Source organism: Mobula birostris, chromosome 5 (genome assembly GCF_030028105.1).
Source record: "Mobula birostris isolate sMobBir1 chromosome 5, sMobBir1.hap1, whole genome shotgun sequence".
NCBI lineage: Eukaryota > Metazoa > Chordata > Chondrichthyes > Myliobatiformes > Myliobatidae > Mobula > Mobula birostris.
In genome coordinates, this window is record NC_092374.1 from 202618555 (window position 1) to 202644694 (window position 26140).

At 44.7% G+C, this 26140-nt stretch overlaps 1 protein-coding gene and 1 non-coding gene across 2 annotated transcripts in view; one reads left to right on the forward strand and one right to left on the reverse strand.

The window, feature by feature from the left end:
- LOC140198475 (uncharacterized) overlaps positions 1-1296 on the reverse strand; it is a 64388-nt gene extending 63092 nt beyond the window's left edge. Inside the window, exon 1 of the mRNA XM_072259561.1 lies at positions 889-1296. Within this exon, the coding sequence (XP_072115662.1) occupies positions 889-1296 (408 nt within the window). The remainder of the gene's footprint in view (positions 1-888) is intronic.
- A 17013-nt stretch (positions 1297-18309) lies between these two features.
- On the forward strand, positions 18310-18476 carry LOC140198525 (U1 spliceosomal RNA). Its single transcript, XR_011886189.1, has one exon. It is a non-coding gene; the product is annotated as a U1 spliceosomal RNA (small nuclear RNA).
- Positions 18477-26140: the final 7664 nt, after the last annotated feature.

Below are 26140 nucleotides of genomic sequence, written 5' to 3' on the forward strand. Positions count from 1 at the left end.
TGTCTGTCCCCAGGGCAGTCCTAAGTTGTGCTTAATGCTGATGGGCAGCTCTTGCGATGCCACAGTGTAAAGCGTATTAGTCTCTACCATTCCTATAGAGCTGGGGTGGCTGCTACATGGACAACAACTTGCTCTCCATATGTACAGCCCTAGCTTGTGTACTGACTTGTCCATCACGTAGACAGCTGAGACACCATACCCATGGTCTAGCCCGACCAACAGAAGTCCTCCATATCTCTGGAAGAACAAGCAGGCATCAGTTCCCTTTGGGTGGTAGACAAAGTTAATCAAGTTCTGTTTTCTAGGAAGGGAACACTGGAGAGCAGTTTTGATGGGTGAGTGGCCTGCTGGGGTCAGCCTTTAACTGAGACTCAGCAGAGGTGGTGGAGGGAGAAAACCTTCTGAAACAATCGGGAAATCTAACCTTAAGCGCAAGAGATTCTGCAGGAGCTTGAAATCCAGAGCAACACACACAAAATGCTGGAGGAACTCAGCAGGTCGGGAAGCATCTAAGGAGGGGAATAAACAGTCGATGTTCCAGACTGAGGTCCTTCATCAAGGCTGGATTGGAAGGGAGCAGAAACCAGAATAAGTAGGTCAGGGGATTGGAAGGAGTACAGGTGATAGGTGAGACCAGGTCAGGGGGGAAGTTGGGTGGCTGGGGGACATGGGAATGAAGCAGGAAGCTGGAAAGTGGCAGGCAGAAGAGGGCAAGTGCTGGAGATAAGGGAGTCTGACAGGAGAGTGCAGTTGACCACAGAACAAGGAGCACCAGAGGATTATGATGGGCAGGGGAGGAGAAGGAGTAAGAGGGGAACCAGAATGGGAAATGGAAAAAGCGAGAGAGGGGAGAAATTGCCAGTTCTTAGGTAATGAAATTTTCTTTACCTTTTGAATTTCCACAGCTTCTTTAATTGGCCGAAAGTGGTGCTCCCTGTGTTCCAGCGCGTCTCTGCAGATCAGGCAGATCAGTTTCTGGTCAGTTTCACAAAATAGCTTCAGTTCATCGTCATGTTCTTCACAGTGAAGTTTACTTTCTTCCTCATTCAAATTTTCCTTTAATTCTCGAGCTCTCTCAGACAGCTTTGCCAGGGCTTGATTGATCCTGAGTTTCCTTGCTGGAAAAACTGCCCGACATTCTGGGCAGGAATTGTTCTTCCTTTCCCAACACCGGTTGATGCAGGCAAGACAGAAGTTGTGCCCACACTCCAGAGAAATTGGTTCAGTGAAGAAGTTGAGGCATATGGAGCAGACTGCCTCCTCACTCCAACCCACGTACTTTTCCCTGTAAGCCATGATCACAGCCAATACTTACTGATTGAAAGTACTTTCAGCTCTTATAAACCGCTGAACACCTGCAATTCAAAGTTCAAAGTAAATTTATCGAAGAACAGCATCAAGTTAATAACAATAAGAATAGCATTATTTAGAGAGCACTTCTCATACCAATGCAGTTCAAAGTGCTTTACATTGGGATTAAAGTACAAATATGAAGATAAAATTAAAGTTAAAAATTAAACATGAAAATAATAAAAGATGTTGGTTGAAAGCAATGTTAAATAAATAGGTTTTGAGCTAGTATTTAAATGTATCAACTGAGTCTGCATCCCTTATACTTTTTAGGTGCTGTATTCCACAGTTTAACAGTGTAGTTCATTCTGAAGAGCTTTAAAAACAAGTAAGGAAACTTTAAAATCAATTCTAAAAGAAACAAGACGCCAATGCAGTGTGGCATGTACAGCATAGGAGTGATGTGTTCTCCCATCCTGGCTTAAAGGTTTAGCAGCACCATTCGGAATGAGTTGAAGTTTGACAATAAATTGCTTTGGAAGGCCAGAAATTAGCATTCAAACTGAACCTTGAACAATATTATAAGAAAAGATTGAGGCTTTTAGTGTTGGTGGTGGCCTTGTGAAATCCCATAGAACAAGTCAGTTCCAAAGGTTTCAACCAGCATTCAATGCTGTTGGAACTCACCATTCTAAATTTACACACCAGCTTCCTGGCAGTCTAGTTGGGCTTTCTTACACTCAACATTAACAGAAACTGTTAGGGAATGGCTTAGTATGTATTTTTTAATCATGTCAAAACTATAAACTGTTGGCTTTTGTTTTTTTCATTCTGTGACTCTCTTCTGTCTGATGATTTTGCTTTTCAAAGATGGAGCTGAGCTGAAACATCCATCAGTAGGGACAGGGATGAGGGGAATGAGAGGTCAGGGTCAGTAAATGAAGAGTTAAGGGGATGAGTTGGAGGTCAGAGTTCAGGTCGGAGCACTCTGAGGTCATAGGTTGGTGATCACTGAGGACGGGGGTTCAAAGTACGAGGTCTGAGATGACAACAAAGCAAAAATGGCTGTAATCTCTGGAAGCAATTCGGAAGGCAGGGTATATATACATTGTTCCTGATATTGGGGAAGTCCAGAACGAGGGGTCACAGTTTAAGGATAAAGGGAAGTCTTTTAGGACCGAGATGAGGAAAAACTTCTTCACACAGAGAGTGGTGAATCTGTGGAATTCTCTGCCACAGGAAACAGTTGAGGCCAGTTCACTGGCTATATTTAAGAGGGAGTTAGATATGGCCCTTGTGGCTAAAGGAATCAGGGGGTATGGAGAGAAGGCAGGTACAGGGTTCTGAGTTGGATGATCAGCCATGATCATACTGAATGGCGGTGCAGGCTCGGAGGGCGGAATTGCCTACTCTTGCACCTATTTTCTACATCCCAAAGAGAAAGAAGTATTCCAAAGGCAAGATGACACAATCATGGCCAACAAGCAATATCAGTGCCAACATAAAAACCCAAGAGGGGGCAATTAATAGAGCAAAAATTAATTGGATGCTAGAGAATTGGGATGCTTTTAAAAACAACAAAAGGCAACTTAAAAGTCATAAAGGAGGTAAAAATGGAATGCAAAATTAAGCTAGCCAATAATATTAAAGAGGATACCAAAAGCTTCTTCAGATACATAAAGTGTAAAAGAAAGCCGACAGTAGAGATCGGCCTGCTAGAAAACGATGCTGGACAGGTAGTAATGGTGGACAACAAAATGGCAGATGAACTGAATAAGTATGTTGTATCAGTCTTCACTGTGGAAGTCACTAACAGTATGGTGCATGTTCCAGGTGCCAGAGGTCATGAAGTGTGTGAAGTTACCATAATGAGAGAGAAAGTTCCGGGAAACTGAAAGACCTGAAGGTAAATGAGAAACCTGGACCAGAAGGTGCACACCACATGGTTCTGAAAAAGATAGCTGAAGAGATTGTGGAGGCATTAGTTATGATCTTTCAAGAATCACTAGATTCTGGAATGGTTCGAGAAGACAGGAAAATTGCAAATGTCACTCCATACGGAGTGGCAATACGGGGAGAAAAGGTGAGATATGAAGGTAAGCTAGCCAAGAATATAAAGGAGGATAGTAAGAGCTTCTTTAGGTATGTGAAGAGGAAAAAATTAGTTAAGACCAAAGTTCAGCCCTTAAGGACAGAAACAGGTGAATTTATTATGGGGAACAAGGAAATGAACAAGGGAACAAGGAGACGAGTTGAACAGGTACTATGGATCTGTCTTCACTAGAGAAGACACAAACAATCTCCCAGATGTAATAGTGGCCAGAGGACCTAGGGTAATGGAGGAACTGAAGGAAATTCACATTAGGCAGAAAATGATGTTGGGTAGACTGATGGGACTGAAGGCTGTTAAATCCCCAGGGCCCGATGGTCTGTATTCCAGGGTCCTTAAGGATGTGGCTCTAGAAATCGTGGATGCATTGGTAATCATTTTCCAATGTTGTATAGATTCAGGATCAGTTCCTGCGGATTGGAGGGTAGCTAATGTTATCCCACTTTTTAAGAAAGGAGGGAGAGAGAAAACAGGGAATTATAGACCAGTTAGCCTGACATCAGTGGTGGGGAAGATGCTGGAGTCAATTATAAAAGATAAAATAGCGGCACATTTGGATAGCAGTAACAGGATCAGTCTGAGTCAGCATGGATTTACGAAGTGGAAATCATGCTTGACTAATCTTCTGGAATTATTTGAGGATGTAACTATGAAAATAGTTCGAAGAAGGAGTCTGAGTGGGAGTGCCGAGAAAGACATTTTTGAAATTTTCGTTATTTTTTTTTCTCCAACAGCGTTCTGAGAGGCGGGACTGCGCAGGCGTGTGACGTCGGGCAGTGCAGCGCGGCAGATTTAAAAGGAACAGAGCCTCATAGAGCGGGCAGCGTAGTTTGTGGGCTGCGGAGTGAGCCGGGAGCAGAGTGAAGGTTTAAGGGCTTCGGCTCAACGGGCTTAGGCAGAAACAGGCGAGGAAAGTTTGGAATTCATTTTCTGTTGTTATTTGAGGAGAGGGGCAGTATGAATGTGAGGGCAGTTTGCTGTTCTCGGTGTCGGATGTGGGAGGCCCTGGAGTCTCCAAGCCTCCCGGACGTCTACATCTGCGCCAAATGCATCGAGATGCAGCTCCTATGGGACCGCGTTACGGAACTGGAGCTGCAGCTCGATGACCTTCGTCTGGTCAGGGAGAGTGAGGAGGTGATAGAGAGGAGTTGCAGGCAGGTGGTCACGCCGGGGCCACAGGAGGCAGACAAGTGGGTCACAGTTAGGAGGGGGAAGGGGAAAGGTCAGGTAATAGGGAGTACCCCGGTGGCTGTGCCCCTTAACAACAGGTACTCCTGTTTGAGTACTGTTGGGGGGGACAGCTTACCCGGGGGAAGCGACAGTGGCCGTGCCTCTGTCACAGAGTCCAGCCCTGTAGCTCAGAAGGGTAGGGTAAGGAAGAGGAGGGCAGTTGTGATAGGGGACTCGATAGTAAGGTGGTCAGATAGGCAATTCTGTGGACGCAGTCCAGAGACCCAGATGGTAGTTTGCCTCCCTGGTGCCAGGGTCCGGGATATTTCTGATCGTGTCCAAGCTATCCTGAAGTGGGTGGGTAAGGAGCCAGAGGTCGTGGTACATATAGGTACCAATGACATAGGTAGGAAAAGGGATGCGGTCCTGAAAGGAGAATATAGGGAGCTAGGAAGGGAGTTGAGAAAAAGGACCGCAAAGGTAGTAATCTCGGGATTACTGCCTGTGCCACGCGACAGTGAGAGTAGGAATGAGATGAGGTGGAGGATAAATGCGTGGCTGAGGGATTGGAGCAGGGGGCAGGGATTCAAGTTTTTGGATCATTGGGACCTCTTTTGGCGCAGACGTGACCTGTACAAAAAGGATGGGTTGCACTTGAATCCTAGGGGGACCAATATCCTGGCAGGGAGATTAGCGGGGGCTACTGAGGTGACTTTAAACTAGAATGGTTGGGGGGTGGGAATCAAATTAAAGAGGCTAGGCATGAGGAGGTTAGTTCACTACAGGAGGATGGGAACCAGTGCAGAGAGACAGAGGGGTGTAAAGTGAGGGTAGAAACAAAAAGTACTATGGAGAAAAGTAAAAGTGGCAAGCCGACAAATCCAGGGCAAGCATTAAAAAGGGCCACTTTTCAGCATAATTGTATAAGGGCTAAGAGAGTTGTAAAAGAGCACCTGAAGACTTTGTGTGTCAATGCAAGGAGCATTCGTAATAAGGTGGATGAATTGAAAGTGCAGATTGTTATTAATGATTATGATTTAGTTGGGATCACAGAGACATGGCTCCAGGGTGACCAGGGATGGGAGCTCAACGTTCAGGGATATTCAATATTCAGGAGGGATAGACATGAAGGAAGGGGAGGTGGGGTGGCGTTGTTGGTTAAAGAAGAGATTAACGCAATAGAAAGGAAGGATATAAGCCGGGAAGATGTGGAATCGATATGGGTAGAGCTGCGTAACACTAAGGGGCAGAAGACGCTGGTGGGAGTTGTGTACAGGCCACCTAACAGTAGTAGTGAGGTCGGAGATGGTATTAAACAGGAAATTAGAAATGTGTGCAATAAAGGAACAGCAGTTATAATGGGTGACTTCAATCTACATGTAGATTGGGTGAACCAAATTGGTAAAGGTGCTGAGGAAGAGGATTTCTTGGAATGTATGCGGGATGGTTTTTTGAACCAACATGTCGAGGAACCAACTAGAGAGCAGGCTATTCTGGACTGGGTTTTAAGCAATGAGGAAGGGTTAATTAGCAATCATGTCGTGAGAGGCCCCTTGGGTAAGAGTGACCATAATATGGTGGAATTCATTAAGATGGAGAGTGACATAGTTAATTCAGAAACAAAGGTTCTGAACTTAAAGAGGGGTAACTTTGAAGGTATGAGAAATGAATTAACTAAGTTAGATTGGCAAATGACACTTAAAGGATTGACGGTGGATATGCAATGGCAAGCATTTAAAGGTTGCATGGATGAACTACAACAATTGTTCATCCCAGTTTGGCAAAAGAATAAATCAAGGAAGGTAGTGCACCCGTGCTGACAAGAGAAATTAGGGATAGTATCAATTCCAAAGAAGAAGCATACAAATTAGCCAGAGAAAGTGGCTCACCTGAGGACTGGGAGAAATTCAGAGTTCAGCAGAGGAGGACAAAGGGCTTAATTAGGAAGGGGAAAAAAGATTATGAGAGAAAACTGGCAGGGAACATAAAAACAGACTGTAAAAGCTTTTATAGATATGTAAAAAGGAAAAGACTGGTAAAGACAAATGTAGGTCCCCTGCAGACAGAAACAGGTGAATTGATTATGGGGAGCAAGGGCATGGCAGACCAATTGAATAATTACTTTGGTTCTGTCTTCACTAAGGAGGACATAAATAATCTTCCAGAAATAGTAGGGGACAGAGGGTCCAGTGAGATGGAGGAACTGAGCGAAATACATGTTAGTAGGGAAGTGGTGTTAGGTAAATTGAAGGGATTGAAGGCAGATAAATCCCCAGGACCAGATGGTCTGCATCCCAGGGTGCTTAAGGAAGTAGCCCAAGAAATAGTGGAGGCATTAGTGATAATTTTTCAAAACTCGTTAGATTCTGGACTAGTTCCTGAGAATTGGAGGGTGGCTAATGTAACTCCACTTTTTAAAAAAAGGAGGGAGAGAGAAACCGGGGAATTATATAGACCGGTTAGCCTAATGTCGGTGGTGGGGAAACTGCTGGAGTCAGTTACCAAGGATGTGATAACAGCACATTTGGAAAGCAGTGAAATGATCGGACAAAGTCAGCATGGATTTGTGAAAGGAAAATCATGTCTGACGAATCTCATAGAATTTTTTGAGGATGTAACTAGTAGAGTGGATAGGGGAGAACCAGTGGATGTGGTATATTTGGATTTTCAGAAGGCTTTTGACAAGGTCCCACACAGGAGATTAGTGTGCAAACTTAAAGCACACGGTATTGGGGGTAAGGTATTGGTGTGGGTGGAGAATTGGTTTGCAGACAGGAAGCAAAGAGTGGGAATAAACGGGACCTTTTCAGAATGGCAGGGGGTGACTAGTGGGGTACCGCAAGGCTCAGTGCTGGGACCCCAGTTGTTTACAATATATATTAATGACTTGGATGAGGGAATTAAATGCAGCATCTCCAAGTTTGCGGATGACGCGAAGCTGAGTGGCAATGTTAGCTGTGAGGAGGATGCTAAGAGGATGCAGGGTGACTTGGATAGTTTGGGTGAGTGGGCAAATTCATGGCAGATGCAATTTCATGTAGATAAATGTGAAGTTATCCACTTTGGTGGCAAAAATAGGAAAACAGATTATTATCTGAATGGTGGCCGATTAGGAAAAGGGGAGGTGCAACGAGACCTGGGTGTCATTATACACCAGTCATTGAAAGTGGGCATGCAGGTACAGCAGGCGGTGAAAAAGGTGAATGGTATGCTGGCATTTATAGCGAGAGGATTCGAGTACAGGAGCAGGGAGGTACTACTGCAGTTGTACAAGGCCTTGGTGAGACCACACCTGGAGTAATGTGTGCAGTTTTGGTCTTCTAATCTGAGGAAAGACATCCTTGCCATAGAGGGAGTACAAAGAAGGTTCACAAGATTGATTCCTGGGATGGCAGGACTTTCATATGAAGAAAGACTGGATGAACTGGGCTTATACTCACTGGAATTTAGAAGATTGAGGGGAGATCTGATTGAAACGTATAAGATCCTAAAGGGATTGGACAGGCTAGATGCAGGAAGATTGTTCCCGATGTTGGGGAAGTCCAGAACGAGGGGCCACAGTTTGAGGATAGAGGGGAAGCCTTTTAGGACCGAGATTAGGAAAAACTTCTTCACACAGACAGTGGTAAATCTGTGGAATTCTCTGCCACAGGAAACAGTTGAGGCCAGTTCATTGGCTATATTTAAGAGGGAGTTAGATATGGCCCCTGTGGCTACGGGGGTCAGGGGGTATGGAGGGAAGGCTGGGGCGGGGTTCTGAGTTGGATGATCAGCCATGATCATAATAAATGGCGGTGCCGGCTCGAAGGACCGAATGGCCTACTCCTGCACCTATTTTCTATGTTTCTATGTTTCTAAAATGGACAAGGAAGAGCCAGTGGATGTAGTGTACCTGGAATTTCAGAAAGCCTTTGATAAGGTCCCACATAGGAGATTAGTGGGCAAAATTAGAGCCCATGGTATTGGGGGTAGGGTACTGACATTGATAGAAAATTGGTTGGCAGACAGGAAGCAAGGAATAGGGATTAACAGGTCCCTTTCAGAATGGCAGGCAGTGACTAGTGGGGTACCGCAAGGTTCGGTGCTGGGACCGCAACTATTTACAATATACATTAATGATTTAGATGAAGGGATTAAAAGTAACGTTAGCAAATTTGCAGATGACACAAAGCTGGGTGGCAGTGTGAAATGTGAGGAGGATGTTATGGGAATGCAGGGTGACTTGGACAGGTTGGGTGAGTGGGCAGATGCAGTTTAATGTGGATAAATGTGAAGTTATCCACTTTGGTGGCAAGAACAGGAAGGCAGATTACTACCTGAATGGTGTCAAGTTATGAAAAGGGGAAGTACAATGAGATCTAGGTGTCCTTGTTCATCAGTCACTGAAAGTAAGCATGCAGGTACAGCAGGCAGTGAAGAAAGCTAATGGCATGTTGGCCTTCATAAGAAGCCAAAGGGAGTTGAGTATAGGAACAAGGAGGTCCTTCTGCAGCTGTACAAGGCCCTGGTGAGACCCCACCTGGAGTATTGTGTGCAGTTTTGGTCTCCAAATTTGAGGAAGGACATTCTTGCTATTGAGGGAGTGCAGCGTAGGTTCACGAAGTTAATTCCGGGGATGGCGGGACTGTCATATTTTGAAAGATTGGAGTGACTGGGCTTGTATACACTCGAATTTAGAAGGATGAGAGGGGATCTGATTGAAACATATAAGATTATTAAGGGATTAGACACACTAGAGGCAGGAAACATGTTCCCGATGTTGGAGGAGTCCAGAACCAGAGACCACAGTTTAAGAATAAGGGGTAGGCCATTTAGAATGGAGTTGAGGAAAAAGTTTTTCACCCAGATCTGTGGAATGCTCTGCCTCAGAAGGCAGTGTAGGCCATTCTCTGGATGCTTTCAAGAAAGAGTTAGATAGTGCTCTTAAAGATAGCAGAGTCAAGGGATATGGGGAGAAGGCAGGAAAAGGGTACTGATTGTGAATGATCAGCCATGATCACAGTGAATGGCGGTGCTGGCTCGAAGGGCCGAATGGCCTACTCCAGCGTCTATTGTCTATTATTGGCATTCTTCAAGAAGGGAGAGAGAGGGAGAATACAGGAAACTCCAGGCCAGTTAGTCTGACCTCAGTGGTTGTGAAGATGTTGGAGTTGATTTTTAAGGGTGAGGTCTCAGGGTACTTGGGGACACATGAAAAAGTAGTGCGTACTCAGCATGGATTACTCAAGGGAAAATCTTACCTGACAAGTCTGTTCGAATCCTTTGAACAAATAACAAACAGATAGATGAAGGAGAATCAGTGATGTGTATTTGGATTTTCAGAAGGCCTTCAACAAGGCACCACACATAACGAACTACGGGCCTCTGGTATTACAGGAAAGATTCTAGCATGGATAAAGCAGTGACTCATTGGCAGGAGACAAGCAGTGGGAATAAAAGAAGTATTTTCTGGTTGTCTACTGACAACCTGTGGTGTCCCACAGGGGTCTGTGATGGGACTGACTCTTTTTTACACTATATGTCAATGCTTTGCATGATGGAATTGATGGCTTTGTGGCTATGTTTGCAAACAATATGAAGCTAGGTGGATGGGCAGGTAGTTTTGAGGAAGTCAAGATGCTACAGAAGGATTTAGACAGGTTAGGACAATGGGCAAAGAAGTGGCAGATGGAATACAGTGCTAGGAGGTATATGGTCATGCATTTTGGTAGAACAAATGAAAGAGTTGGCTGTTTCCTAAAAGGAGAGAAAATACAAAAAACTGAGATGCAAAAGGACTTGGAAGTCCTTGTGCAGGATTCCCTAAAGGTTAATTTGCAGGTGTATTCTGTGGTGAGGAAGACAAATGCAATGTTAGCATTAATTTCAAGAGGACTAGAATATAAAAGCAAGAATGTAATGTTGAGATTTTATAAAGCACTGGAGAGTTCTCACTTGGAGTATTGTGAGCAGTTTTGGGCCCCGTATCTTAGACAGGACGTGCGGAAACTGGAAAGGGTTCAAATGCCATTCATAAAAATAATTCTAGGACTGAATGTTCGTCATATGAAGAGCGTTTGATGGCTCTGAGCCTGTATTCACCGGAATTTAGAAGAATGAAGGGTGACCTCATTAAAACCTATCTAACGGTGGAAGGCCTTGAGGGAGTGGATATGGAGAGGATGTTTCCTATGGTGGAAGAGACTATCTCCAGAGGACACAGTCTCAGTATAGAGAGGCATCCTTTTAGAATAGAGATGAGGAGGAATCGCTTTAGCCGCAGCATGGTGAATCTGTGGGATTCTGTGCCACAGGCAGCTGAAGGCCAAGTCGGGGATGAATAGATATGGGGAGAAGGTAGGAGATTGAGGCCAAGAGAAAAATTGGATCAGCCATGATGAAATGTCATAACAGACTTCTGCTCCAATATCTTATGGTCTGCATGGCCCCAAGAATGAAGACCGGTGATATCCAAGAGGCCGCCTGTCCAGGGGTTGGGGGCCCATCTATGTGGGTGAGTGAAGGACTTGGAAATGGGCTTGTTTCATTGTTGTTGTTTGTGCTGTTCTGCTGAATGTTGTGGGCACACAATGTCTGCACCATAATTTGTGGCAACACTTTCAGGCTGCCCCCAGCACACATCCGAGAACTGTGTTGGTTGTAAATGCAAACCACGTATGTGTGGTTAGAGAAAGCAAATCAAGTCTAATCTAATCCTGTGACATCTGAGCAGCCTTTCACAACCCACACTCCCAACTCCTCAATGCCTCTAGGTTCTCTCACTTACCTACAGAGTTTTGAACTACCCTCACTGCCCTCTGCAGCCTAAAATTTCCCTTTAATTGAATATATATGGAGCCACCAGTGCCATTGAATGGAAAATCGTACAAATGAATAAGCCCTCCCACCACTGAGCACATTGGCATGGAGTGTTATCACAGGAAAGCAACATCCAGCATCAAGGACACCCACCACCCAGGTGCTCACTGTTGCCATCAAGAAGAAGGTCAAGGAGCCTTGGGATCAACACCCCCAGGTTCAGGAACAGGTTTTACCCTTCAACCATTAGGCATTGAATCAGTGGGGATAACTTCACTCAAGTTGACTCACCCCTTCATTGAACTGTTCCCACAAGTGGTGGGCTCACTTTCAAGGACTCTTTATCACATCCCCTCAATATTTCATGCTTCTTTATTCATTGCTATTTGTTTTTTATTTTCTTTTGTATTTGCAGTTTGTTGTCTTTTGCGTTTTGGCTGTTGCCCGTCCCGTTGGGTGCGGTCTTTCAGTGATTCAGTTATGCTTCTTGGATTTATTGATTATTCTCAGTGGTACTTTGAACTTTGCATTCACAAGACACAATTTAAACAACCAACCTTACCAACTATCAAATCACGAATCAGAGGAGGGTTTCTATGTAAGAGAAAGGAAGTGGCGCAGAAATGATCAAATATTGTTGGTCTACAGATGGATAAAGTCCCGGGCAATTGAAGAGCTGAAACGAATAAGCATTAACAAAATTTTGCGCTGGAGAAGTAACTTGCATTATATTCGGTTTATATATCACACGTACATTGCAACTTCAAAACCTGCACTGAACGGCGTCATCTGCGTCAACGAACAGCACAGTCCGAAGATGACTTCTGATCAAAGGAATCCGGAATTCAAATTGAGGACCTTCAAATGGGTCCCTCACCTTCCTATCGAGGCTTCCTCCCCCTTCTTTACCAGTCAGCCACAATGTAAATAAACAAAAGGGCTCACCTTTTTCTCCTGTACAATATCCACCCACGTGGAAGGGTCGAGGCGACACCCGGGGCGGGGTTTATAAATCACAAACTGGCAGCTAGCAACCTCAGCTTCCTTACAAGATAAAGATGCAAATAAAGTTCAATGTTCAAGGTATAATTTCTTATCAGAGTACGTACACGTCACCACATACAACCATAAGATTCTTTTTCCTGCAGGCATTCTCAGCAAATCTATAGAACAGTTAATATAAACAGGATCAGTGAACAACAAACTACGCAAATACAAATGTAAGTAAATAGCAATAAGTAACAAGAGCATGAAATAACAAGTTAAAAAGTCCTTAAAGCGAGACCATTGGTTGTGGGAACACCTGAAATAAAATGAGTGCAGTTATCCTCTTTTGTTCAGGAGCCTGATGGTTGAGGGGTAGTAACTGTTCATGAACCTGGTGGTGGCATGAGTCCTGAGGCTCCTGTACCTTCCACCTGATGGCAACAGCGAGAAAAAATCATGGCCTTGGTGGTGAGGATCTTTGATGATGGATGTTGCTTTTCTATGGCAATGTTTCATGTAGATGTGTTCAATGGTTGGGAGGGCTTTACCTGTGATGTCCTGGGCCAAATCCACTACAATATGTAAGATTTTCCACTCGAAGGCACTGCTGTTCCCATATCAGGCCATCACGCAGCCAGTCAGTACACTCTCCACCACACAGCTATTGAGGTTTGCCAAGGTTTTTGATGCCATGCCAAATCTCCGCAGACTCCCGAGGAAGTAGAGGCGCTGTGGTGCTTTCTTTGCAATTATATTTATATGATGGGTCCAGGACAGGTCCTCTGAGATAGTGACACCCAGGAATTTACTGACCCTCTTCACCTCTGATCCTCTGGTAAGTACTGGTTCATGAACTTCTGGTTTCCCTCTCCTGAAGTCTAAAATCAGTTCCTTAGTTTTATTGACATTGAGAGAGAGAGATCGTTGTTATTACACCACTCAGCCAAACTTTCAGTCTCTCTCCTGTATGCTAATTGATACGGCCCACAACAGTGGTGTCTTCAGCAAATGTACATGGTGTTGGAGCTGTACGTAGCCACACAGTCAAAGGTGTAAAGCAAGGAGAGCAGGGGCTATGCACACCATCCCCTGGCGCTCCGGTGCACTGCTGATGGAGACTGTGGACGAGACGTTTTTGCCAAACCAGACTGACTGGGGTCTGCAAGTGTGGAAATCCAGGATCCAGTTGCACAGGGGGTACTGAGGCCCAGGTCTTATAGTTTACTGATAGATTATTAAATGCTGAGTTGTAATCGATAAAGAGCATCCTGATGTATGCAACTTTGCTGCCCAAATGTTCCAAGGATGTATGAAGAGCCAATGTAGTGGCATCTGCTGTTGACCTGTCGCTTTGGTAGGCAAACTGGAGTGGATCCAAGTCACCACTCAGACATCTGTACCCACTGCATTGGGTACAAATACAGTCAGAGATAATTACATTGTACCACAGAGATAAAATCCAAAAGGACAAAGAATGCAGGGCTGAAGGTGCCTTATTTAAATGTGTGTAGCATTTGGAATAATATGGACAAACTCATGGTGCAAATACAGAGTGGTTGGTATGACATAGTGGGCATCACTGAGTCGTGGCTGAAAGAAGGCCATAGTTGGGAGCTTAACATCAAAAGATGTATTTGTAACAATAGAACAGGCACATTGATGAAGGTAGAGCAGTAGATGCAGTATATATGGATTTCAGCAAGGCACTTGATAAGGTACCTCATGCAAGGCTTATTGAGAAAGTCAGGAGGCATGCAATTCAAGGGGACATTGTTTTGTGGATCCAGAACTGGCTTGCCCACAGAAGGCAAAGAGTGGTTGTAGACGGGTCATATTCTGCATGGAGGTCATTCACCACTGGTGTGCCTCAGGGATCTGTTCTAGGACCCCTCCCCTTTGTGATTTTTATAAATGACCTGGATGAAGAAGTAGAGAGATGGGTAAGTAAATTCGATGATGACACAAGGGTTGGGGGTGTTGTGGATAGTGTGGAGGGCTGTCAGAGGTTATAGCGAGACATTGATAGGATACGAAACTGGGCTTTCATGTTAAGACTCTTGGCAGTGTGGAGGATCAGAGGCATCTTGGGGTCCGAGTCCATAGGTCGCTCAAAGCAGCTGTGCAGGTTGGCTCTGTGGTTAAGAAGGCATACGGTGTATTGGCCTTCATCAATCATGGAATTGAATTTAGGAGCCAAGAGGTAATTTTGCAGCTATATAGGACCGTGGTCAGACCCCACTTGGAGTACTGTGCTCAGTTCTGGTTACCTCACTACAGGAAGGATGTGGAAACCATAGAAAGGGTGTAGAGGAGATTTACAAGGATGTTGCCTGGATTGGGGAGCATGCCTTATGAAGACAAGTTGAGTGAACTTAGCCTTTTCTCCTTGTAGTGACAGAGTATGAGAGGTGACCTGACAGAGGTGTGTAAGATGATGAGAGGCATTGATCGTGTGGATAGTCAGAGGCTTTTTCCCAGGGCTGAAATAATTGCCACAAGAGGACACAGGTTTAAAGTGCTGGGGAGTAGGTACAGAGGAGATGTCAGGGGTAAGTTTTTTTTACGCAGAGAGTGGTGAGTGCGTGGAATGGGATGCTGGCAATGATGTTGGAGGCAGATACAATAGGGTCTTTTAAGAACTTTTGGATAAGTACATGGAGCTCAGAAAAATAGAGGGCGATGTGTAAGCCTAGTAACTTCTAAGGCAGGGACATGTTCGACACAACTTTGTGGGCCGAAGAGCCTGTACTGTGCTTCAGGTTTTCTATGTTTCTATGCATCTAAACATACAGAATGTTGAAAGAACTTGATAGGGTGGATGTGGAGAGGATATTTCCTGTGATGGGGGTATCCAGAGCTAAAGGACACATCTTCAAAACTGAGCGGTGATCTTTTAGAACAGAGGTAAGGAGGAAGTGAATCTGTGGAATGCTCTGCCAGACTGTGGTGTAAGGTGGGATTTGATAGTTTCCTGATCAGTCAGGGCATCGAAGGATATGGTGAGAAGGCAGGTGTGTGGGGTTGAGCGGGATCCAGGATCAACCATGATGGAATGGCGGAGCAAACTCAATGGGCTGAATGGCCTAATTTTGCTCCTATGTCTGACAGTTTTATATCTTATGGACAGGAGCTGATATGTTTCAACACCGGCCTCTCAAAACACTTTATCCCTGTGGATGTGCGTGCCATTGGGAGATCGTCATTGAGGCAGTTACCACACTGTCCTTGACTGAAGCCTGCTCGAAGCAAATGGGTGCCACACATCATCAGAGCAAGAGGTTGAATATATCCGTGAACACAGCAGCAGCTGGACTTCAGGCACTGCATCCGGACGGGATGCTTTCCTTGGATTTGCTCTCTCGAAGGCAGCCCACATGTCATTTTCAGATACTGAGACCAAAGGATCATCGGGCGACATGGGGGCGCGCAACGGCTCCTCCCTGTTCTGGTGGCCTTTGCTCATCCAGAAGCAGGGCTCTCCATGTCACTAAATTTAACTTTGTAGGCAGTTATAGCATCCAAAACCCTGCGTCCCTCATTAATTCCAGGCTAGTCCAGAATCTCCACTTTGCCCGTGAGAGAGCTTTCCAGAGACCATGCCTGCATCCCTGGTAGCATTCTTGATCTCCAGAACTTGAATGCCTCTGATCTGGCTCGCTGCAAGTTCTGGATTTCATGGTACATCCAGGGATTCTGATTAGATTAGATTGGATTCAACTTTATTGTCATTGTGCCGAGTACAGATACAAAGCCAATGAAATGTATTTAGCATCTAACCAGAAATGCAAAGAATAGTGTTATTTACAAAATAACTGTGAATAAAAAAGTGCTACAGCACACAAATATAAAAGTACTGAGACAGTACAATATGGGTGCAATACTGCTTAGCGCTGTGATGAGAGGTTCAGCAGGGTCACAGCCTCAGGGAAGAAGCTCTTCTTGTGCCTGCTGGTGCGGGAGCGGAGGCTCCTGTAGCGCCTACCGGATGGGAGGAGAGTGAAAAGTCCATGGTCAGGGTGAGATGCATCCCTGATAATGCTTTTCACCCTGCCCAGGCAGCGTTTATGGTAGATGTTCTCAATGGTGGGCAATTGGGTGCTGATTGGGAGCTCTTGGGTTGTACTCCCTGGCGTTCAGGAGGATGAGGGGGGATATCATAGAAATGTTCTGAATGTTAAAAGGCTTGAACAGATTAGATATAGCAGAGTTATTTCCCATGGTAGGGGATTCTAGGACAAGAGGGCATGCTTTCAGTATTGAAGGACGTCCTTTTAGAACTGAGATGTGGAGAAATAACTTCCGTCAGAGGGTGTTAAATCTGTGGAATTTGTTGCCATTAGCGGCTGTGGAGGCCAAGTCATTGGGTGCATTTAAGGCAGAGATCAATAGGTTCTTGATTAGCCAGGGCATTAAAGGGTATGGGGTGAAAGCAGGGGAGTGGGGACGACTGGAAGAATTTGATCAGCCCATGATTGAATGGCGGAACAGACTCAATGGGCCAAATGGCCTACTTCTGCCCCTATATCTTATGGTCTTATGGTCTAACATGAACGGTGGTGACAATGTGGTGACTGTGATGATTTGTCTGCAGATTTTAGAACAACTAGAGTGTCACGTGGGTGGCCATAAATATGGATAATGTACTGACTTAATGGAAATGTATGTAAAAGATGGGACGTTATTGAAATGGTTTATTGTGTATATTTATTGTTGAATAAAGTATATTTTGAAATTATAAAAAAAAAGGTCCTCCCGGGATGAACGCCCAAGACCCCCCCGCTTGATGAGGAGGAGTCAATGGAAGAGGGGAGGGCCAAGGGGGAAGAGGAAAACTGGAGGGTGGTCACGAAACGAAAAAAGACCCTAAAGATGCCGCCAAAAAGACAAAGGGCGGAAAAATTGGAAAGCTCTAAAAAGAGAGAGGTTGAACATCACTCGTCCTCTGAGCACCTGTCTTCCTCGGAGGAGGAGGGCGGTGGGGGTGGCCAGAAACCTCGACAGAGGAAGAGGCGGGTTAATCGGGCGGACGAGAGTCAGGGGAAGAGTGAAGGTCTGCTAGCCACCCCCCAGCCGCAGGATGGGGGGATCAGCAGGGTCTCTCAGCTCCGGGAATCCGGGAGCAGTAATACTTCTGGTGGTCTGCAGCCAGATGGAGGGGCGGCCCCGGAGGTTCCTTTTGGTGCTGAACCGGTGGTGCCCCCCCCCTGGCGGGGAGTACCAGCAGTACCTGAACCCTCAGCTGGTGGATGACTTCACCAGGACTATTGGTATGAGGCCTCTGGATGGCACGAGGATTTATAAAGGGTGGTGGACCTTGAGCTGGCGTCCTTAAACGTTCGCAGTGTGAAGAGTACCAGGCATTGCGGGTGGGGAGGGGCCACAGTTTAAGGTTCATCACCTGTGGGAGTGTGAGGGGTCGGGTGGGGAGGAGACTAACCCCCATCAGCGGTGTAGACAGATAATCAACATGGTGCCCCAGGAGTGGGTGAAATTGTTAAGTTGGGAATGGTTAATTTGGGAAAGCATTAGAGCCAACACCTGGGTTTATTGTTGATAATTTCATTGTTAATAAGTCTTAACTCTTGACCAAGGGTTGAGAGTAAATGAATGGTTTATTGTAAACATCTTTCATTTGTATATGAATAGAGAGTCAATGCATAATTTTATTGTAAATAACTTTATTGAATAAGGACTCAGAGTCAACGAATGTTTTTCTTATATGTAAATAACTTTATTTGAAAAAAAAGCTGTTCTTACCTGGAAGGACCACAGTATCGTGTTTCTTCATCTGCGGGAGTGTGAGGGGTTGGGTGGTGGAGAGTATTCCCCCTCAACAATGATGTGGAAAAATGAGTTACTAGAGTGCGACATGGGTGGCCATAAATATGGATAATGTACTGACTTAATGGAAATGTATGTAAAAGATGGGAAGTTATTGAAATGGTTTATTGTGTATATTTATTGTTGAATAAAGTATATTTTGAAATAAAAAAAAAGGTTCTCCCAGGACGAGGCTATCCCATTGCACTTCGGGTGTGCTGAGGCCTGCGATGTCCCCAAATGCGGGATACTTGACTGCAAAATTTGTGGTAGTGGGGGATTGCGTTCGCGCTCTCCCCTGATCTCTAATATGAATATCAGAATTATTGTGTTTACACTTACAGGATGATGACCGGAGAGCTCAGACGGCTATGAAAGAACACCAGAATGAGGTTAAACGTTCGCAGTGTGAGGAGTACTGGGCGTTGCGTTAGCGCGCTCCGGTACTTGAACACTGTGAAGGCCGACGTGACCTTCCTCCAGGAGTGCGGCCTGCCTCGCCTCAGGAGCTATCGAAGGTGGTCACGGTGGTGGTCCCGGTGTTTGTCTGTGTGGCGGTGTCCTCTGGTCTTAGACACTTCCAGCAGTGGAATCATTCTCTCCATATCCTCTCTATCACCATTCGATGTTTCAGTGAGGTCAGCCTCATTCTTCTGAATTCCAGAGAATACAGGCCCAGAGCTATCAAACTGTCTTCAAATGACAAGCCCTTTAACCCTGGGATCATTTTCATGAAACTCCTCTGAACTCTCCCCAGTTTCAGCACATCCTTTCTAAGATAAGGGGCCCAAAACTGTTCACAATACTCCAAGCGAGGCCTCACCACTGCTTTACATCCTTGCTTTTATATTCTCATCCTCTTGAAAAAATAAATACTAACATCGCATTTGTCTTCCTCACCACAGACTCAACCGGCAAACTAACCTTTAGGGAATTTCACAAGGACTCCTAAGTCCCTTTGCACCTCGTTTTTTGTATTTCTCTCCATTTAGAAAATAGTCATTCCCTCCTTTCTTTCTTTTTAAATTTTTTTATTGAATAAGTATACAAAAAGGTAAGCCATAAAGGCACTAATACACTGTTAGAATATAATAAAATTACAGGAGATATTAATACAAAAAAAAAGATACAAACAATGTAATTTAAACATAACAACTAAGGTAACATAATAGTATACTAATTTTTATATATATATATATCAATAGAGAAAAGGAAAAAAAAAACCCAAAAAAAACCCACCGTGCAACTAACTAAAAGCAAAGCAAAGCAATGGGCTAACTTGGAACCAAGCAGAGTTAAAAAACTTAAAATCACGTCCTCAATCCCGACCTCCATTAAAAACAGTAAAAAAAAGAAGGGTATATAAATATGGAGCAAAAAAAAAGGAGAAAAAAAAATTACATTAAATGAAAATATGAATAAAAGATCTCCAGGTCTGTTCAAATTTAAGTGAGGAATCATAAAGATTGCTTCTAATTTTCTCCAAATTCAAGCGTAATATCGTCTGAGAAAACCAAAAAAAGGTAGTTGGAGCATTAAGCTCTTTCCAATGTTGTAAGATACATCTTTTCGCCATTAAAGTAAGAAATGCAATCATTCTACGGGCTGAAGGGGAAAGATTACTGGAAATTTTAGGTAGTCCAAAGATAGCAGTAATAGGGTGAGGAGAGATATCTATATTCAATACCTTGGAGATAATATTAAAAATGTCTCTCCAAAAAGTTTCCAGAGTAGGACAAGACCAAAACATATGAGTTAAAGAGGCTATCTGCCCCGGACATCTATCACAAAAAGGATTAATATGAGAATAAAAGCGAGCTAATTTATCTTTGGACATATGTGCTCTATGAACAACTTTAAATTGAATTAGGGAATGTTTAGCACAAATAGAGGAAGTATTGACTAATTGTAAAATCTGCCCCCGGTCATCCACGGAAATGATAGACCCCAATTCCTGTTCCCAATCTACTCTAATCTTATCAAATGGAGCTTTCCTAAATTTCATAATAATATTATAAATCATAGCCGATGCACCTTTCTGACATGGATTAAGGTTAATTATAGTATCTAAAATGTATGTAGGAGGAAGCATTGGAAAAGAAGAAAGTATAGTACTTAGGAAATTTCTAACTTGTAGATATCTAAAAAAATGTATTCTTGATAAATTATATTTATTAGATAATTGTTCAAAAAACATAAGGGAACCATCTAAAAATAAATCTAAAAACCGTGAAATACCCTTAGTCTTCCAAATTTGAAAAGCACAATCCGTAAAAGAGGGAGGAAAAAATATGTTACCTAAAATAGGAATCGCTAGCCCAAATTGGTTAAGATCAAAAAATTTTCTGAATTGAAACCAAATACATAAGGTATATTTAACTATCGGGTTAGATACCTGTTTGAGGTGTTTCAAATCAAAAGGAAGAGAGGAACCTAAAATAGAGCCAAGTGTATAGCCCTGAACAGATTGTAATTCCAATGCTACCCATTTAGGAATGGATAGTATATCCTGGTCAAGTAACCAAAATTTCATATGTCGAATATTAATTGCCCAATATAAAAAATCTAAAGTTGGGTAATGCTAAACCTCCATCTCTCTTAGCTTTCTGTAAATGTATTTTACCCAGTCTCGGGTTTTTATTTTGCCAAATAAATGAAGAAATTTTTGAGTCAACTTTATCAAAAAAAGATTTTGGAACAAAGATTGGTAATGCCTGAAATATATATAGAAATTTTGGCAAAAAAAAATCTTAATTGAGTAATATGGTCAATTAAGGGTAAAATGTTAATCTTAAATAAATCTTTGTATTTACAAGTAATTTTAATCCCAAGATATGAAAAATAATTATTGATCAATTTAAATGGAAAGTTATGATATAAGGGAAGTAGTTTATTAATCGAGAAAAGTTCACTCTTACTAAGATTTAATTTATAACCTGAAAAGAGACTAAATTGTGCTAATAACTCTAAAACAGCAGGGATGGATTTTTGAGGATTAGAAATATATAAAAGTCAGCATTGAGTGATATTTTACGGGACTTTAAGCCCCGAGTTATCCCAGTAATATTTGGAGATTCTCGAATGGCAATTGCAAGAGGTTCTAACGCAATAACAAATAATAAAGGACTAAGAGGACAACCTTGTCGAGTGCCTCGAAAAAGAGGGAAAAAAGGTGAGCTTAGAGAGTTAGTACGGGCCGAGGCCACAGGAGAATGATATAACAGTTTGATCCAGGATATAAATTTCGAGCTAAAATTAAACATTTCAAGCACCTTAAATAAGTAAGGCCATTCTACTCTATCAAAAGCTTTCTCAGCATCTAAAGAGATAACACACTCAGGAACATTTTGTGAGGGGGTATAAACAATATTTAACAGTGTGCGAATGTTATAAAAAGAGTAACGACCTTTAATAAAACCCGTTTGGTCTTCCGGAATAATAAAAGGAAGTACTTTTTCTAATCTGTTTGCTAATAACTTAGAAAAAACTTTAGAATCAACATTTAATAAAGATATTGGTCTATAAGATGCACATTGAGCAGGATCTTTATCCTTCTTTAATATTAGAGAGATTGACGCTCTATTAAAAGATTCGGGAAGTTTACCAAGTTTTAATGAAGCCTCGAAAACCCTACAGAACCAAGGGATTAATGAAGGTGCAAAACATTAGTCACTCCCTCCATTTCTTCTACTAAAGCACTTCCTGAAACTGTCATTTCTTTGCCCATTACCCTGATCTGTCTAGGTCCTTCTGTAGCCTGTCGGCTTCATCAAAACTACCTGCCTCTCCACCTATCGTCTGCAAACTTTTCAACAAAGCTATCAATTCCATCATCCGAAACTTGACATGCAAGGATGAAGTCATGGGGTGAAAATCGCAAGGTTCTGTGGAAGCCACAGGGACGATTAACCTTCTAAATGGGCCGGGGCAGGACAGAGGACTGAACAATCAAGTTGCTGCCGACAGCCTACGGCCGTCAATGTAAAACCAACAGATCCTTTAGCTCCCGATGTTGTGCTGTGCCGACTTTTTAACCCACTCTACTTGATGTAAGTGTAGCTCCCCTGGTAAGTCTCGGGCTCGCTGTCGTCTAAGGGGAGCAGCCTTCGGCCCCGCCAAACTGGGTAATTAAGTTTGTGTGGATGCTGTGTGATTGTACCCATCCCGCCCAATAACAGACTATACACCATATATGATGAAATGATTACAGTTTATAGATCTTACTGGAACTATGTAATTAATAGAGATAAAATGTAAAAGGAAAGTAAATGCGCCAAACTTATCAAACCTCTTCGTGCACAACAGTTGGAACTCTAGTAACGGGGTCATCTTTACACCATTCGATCCCCTCCAACCACCTCGACCCGCCGCCCGGGACCAACCACAGTGGTCGACCAGATACTCCACACGAGTCTGTCTTCTTCTCCTCTCCTCGCCGAAGACCCTGGACCTCGGACTCCGGCTCGGAGTCCGTCCCATCGGCCAGCTCACAGCATCGCGTCCACTCTCTCTCTCCCCATCGCGTCTCCTGCCCAAAAACCCGCGCATCACAATCGCTTACAGACACACAAGGAACAATAACATGTACCCCAACTGGTTAGCAACTGAATACAACTCTCTCTATAACCCAAACAAGCGGCTAGCGAGAGAACTTTCTCAGCGGTTAACATAACAAAGAAGCTATTTTGATTAGCCTACGCAGTAACAGAACAGAAGAAACCCCTTACACATAAATAAATAATTAAGCAATAGATATCAAGAACATGAGATGAGGTGCACTTGAAAGTGAGTCCATAGGTTGTGGGAACAGTTCAGTGATGGGTCGAGTGAATTGGAAGTTATCTGAACCAGATCATGTGAGTCCTGATAGCAGCAGTGAGAAGAGAGCATGAGCTGGGCGGTGGGTCAGTGCTGCTTTCCTGCAACAATGGTCTGTGTAGATGTGCTCAATGCTGGGGTGTTGGGGATTCCATACCAGACTGTGATGCAGCCAGTCAATATGCTCACCACCATACACCTGTATAAGTTTATCAAGGTTTTAGATGTTGTGCTAAATGTTCACAAACCCCAGAGGAAGCAGTAGGGGCAGTAATCATTCACTGAGCCGATCTCGGCAGTGTCAGAAGGACATCACAGATCCGACAATTTTTCTTACAGCTCCCCATCACTAGTCCCCATCCCCTCCTATATCTTCTCTAAATCCCAGCACTAACAACGGTGGTGATCTTGCCTCAGACAAAACTCTCCCACTGCACAAAGAAAATGCCCCTTTTTATACCATTTATACCATTATTCCATCAAAGCATAACATAATTATCACCCCAGTATTTTCCTTAGCTTGGTGGTTCCAGCTGAACTTTCTTATCTCTTACGACCTTCATCCCAGACACAGAATTTCGGAAGAAAGAGACAACAGGTCTGTAAGGAGGAAAACATTCTTCATCGGTACTTCATCTTCATGAACTGCATTCAAAAAAGACAAGACGTTGGTCAATACGAGGGAAAACAGACCATTACCACATTCCAACCTGACACCATTGTGTCTTTGAACTTCCATTTTATTTTGGCATGTGCCAAGGAAGAATCACAATTAACTCTTTCCTTACACAGGGAAATGCACCTTCTCCAGTGTCGCCCGGAGTTGAGTATGACTCATTTCCACTCCAGAACTGAGGTGACGGATGAGACCAATGTGGGATCTGCAGTGTAGGATTAGTGTTAGAGTGTGGATAACGGTTGATGAGATTCGGCCTGTATCTGAGCTGCATTTTGCATTTCAAATGTGCCATTCATTCACAATAAAAATATATACAAAATACTAAACACGGAGTGAGAAATATTTTACATTCTGAGTGCCATTTGGTCAATCCAGTCGGTCATGCTCACATGGTTTAAACCATTGCTGCTCAAGTTGTCTCAGAGGTGATGCAACTTTTCAATGTTGGCAGCATTCCCTGACGGACATCTCGCTGTGCTGGGAGACCACCAGGTTTCGGGCGGACCAAAGAGCGTCTCTCACTGAATTAATGATCTTCCAGCAGCTCCCACAGCTGCTGGTGACGTCCCAGCCGGTCGCCCTGGCCGGAGACTTCAACTGCATCATTGATGCGGCTGGAGGACCCGGTAGCGCTGATGGTAGGCTGGACAGTACCTCGAGACTCCTGATGGAAAAGGTGAAGACAGCCAAGCTGCGCGACGCCTTTGGCACCCCCACGGGTGCAGCACAGCCGCAAGCCACCTGGACACGATCGGACGGCTCAACCCGCTCCCGGATCGACTTCCTCTTTCTCTCAGAGTCCCTCACGGTCAGGTCCACCGACGTCACGCCGGTGTTCATCTCTGACCACTGCCTTCTGAGAGCAGCCTGTCTCTTACGGGAAGACCAGAAGGCAGGCAGGGGGACTTGGAAGCTGAACGTAAAGCTGCTGACCCCAGAGAACATCGAGGAACTAGAGAGGGAGTACACAGGTTGGAGAACCTTGAAAGCCTTCTTTGATTCCCCGGTTCACTGGTGGGAAGCAACCAAGGAGAACATTAAGAGGTTCTTCATCCGCAAGGGTATCCAGAAGGCAAGGCAGGAGCAGAGGGAACTGCATAAACTCCAGACAGAGTTGCAGCAACTTCTCCTTCTGCAGTCGAAGGGGGTGGATGTCAGGGAGGAATTGTGAGAGGTGAAGGGCCGGCAAGCCCAGCACCTCACCGCTGAATCCTCCAAGATCATCTTCCGATCAAGGGTCCAAACCGTGGAGCAGGACGAGACGTGCTCACGCTTCTTCTTCCAAAAGGTGCACAGGGGAAGCTCTGTGATCCACAACCTTAAGGAAGAGGACGGCTCAGTCGCGTCCTCGCAGACCGACATACTGAGGATCTGCAAGTCCTTCTACGCCTGTCTGTACGACGAAAAGGCCACAGAATCCACAGCCTCCCGCAACTTCCTGTCGTCTATCACGCAGGTCTTAGGCGACGGCAAGCGGGAGAGTCTGGATCAGCCACTGACCCTGGACGAGCTGACAGGCTCCATCCGTTCATATGGGTCGGGTAAGACTCCCGGAAGCGACGGCTTACCGGCTGAGTTGTACTCGGCTCTGTGGAACTGGATGGGCCCAGACCTGCTGGAAGTGTACAACGCTATGCTTCTGTCCGGCAGTATGTCTGAGCCCATGAGGAAGAACATCATAACCCTCATCTACAAGCAGAAAGGGGAAAGGGAGGACATTAGAAATTGGAGACCCATCTCTCTCCTGAATGTGGTTTACAAGATCCTGTCCAAGGCAATCGACAACAGGGTCAAGTCTGCTCTAGGACAGGTGATTCACCCAGACCAAACCTGTGCTGTTCCGGGCAGGAAGATCTCAGACAGCCTCGCGCTGCTGAGGGACACTATCGCTTACGTGCAGGACAGGGGGGTGGACGCCTGCCTGGTCAGCTTGGACTAGGAGAAAGCCTTCGGCAGGATATCGCACACGTACATGGCGGACGTGCTCTCCAAAATGGGATTTGGGAAAGGAATCCGGAATTGGATTAGACTGCTCTACACAGACATCCGTAGTGCAGTCCAGGTCAACGGGTGGGAAACAGACAGCTTCCCCATCAGGTCTGGAGTCAGGCAGGGCTGTCTCCTCTCCCCTGTCTTGTTTGTCTGCTGCATAGAACCCTTTGCGGAAGCCATCAGGAGGGATGAGGGCATAAGAGGGGTGACGCTGCCAGGCAGTGGAGGGACCCAAGTGAAAACCTCCCTGTACATGGACGACGTCGCCGTCTTCTGCTCTGATCCGAGGTCAGTTCGCAGGTTGATTGGCACCTGCGAACAGTTCGAGCTAGCGTCGGGGGCCAGGGTCAACCGCACGAAGAGCGAAGCCATGCTCTTCGGCAACTGGCCCGACCGATCCAGCGTCCCCTTCACCATCAGGTCTGACCACGAAGAGATGTTGGGGATCTTGTTCGGAGGGGCTGAGGCGTGCAACA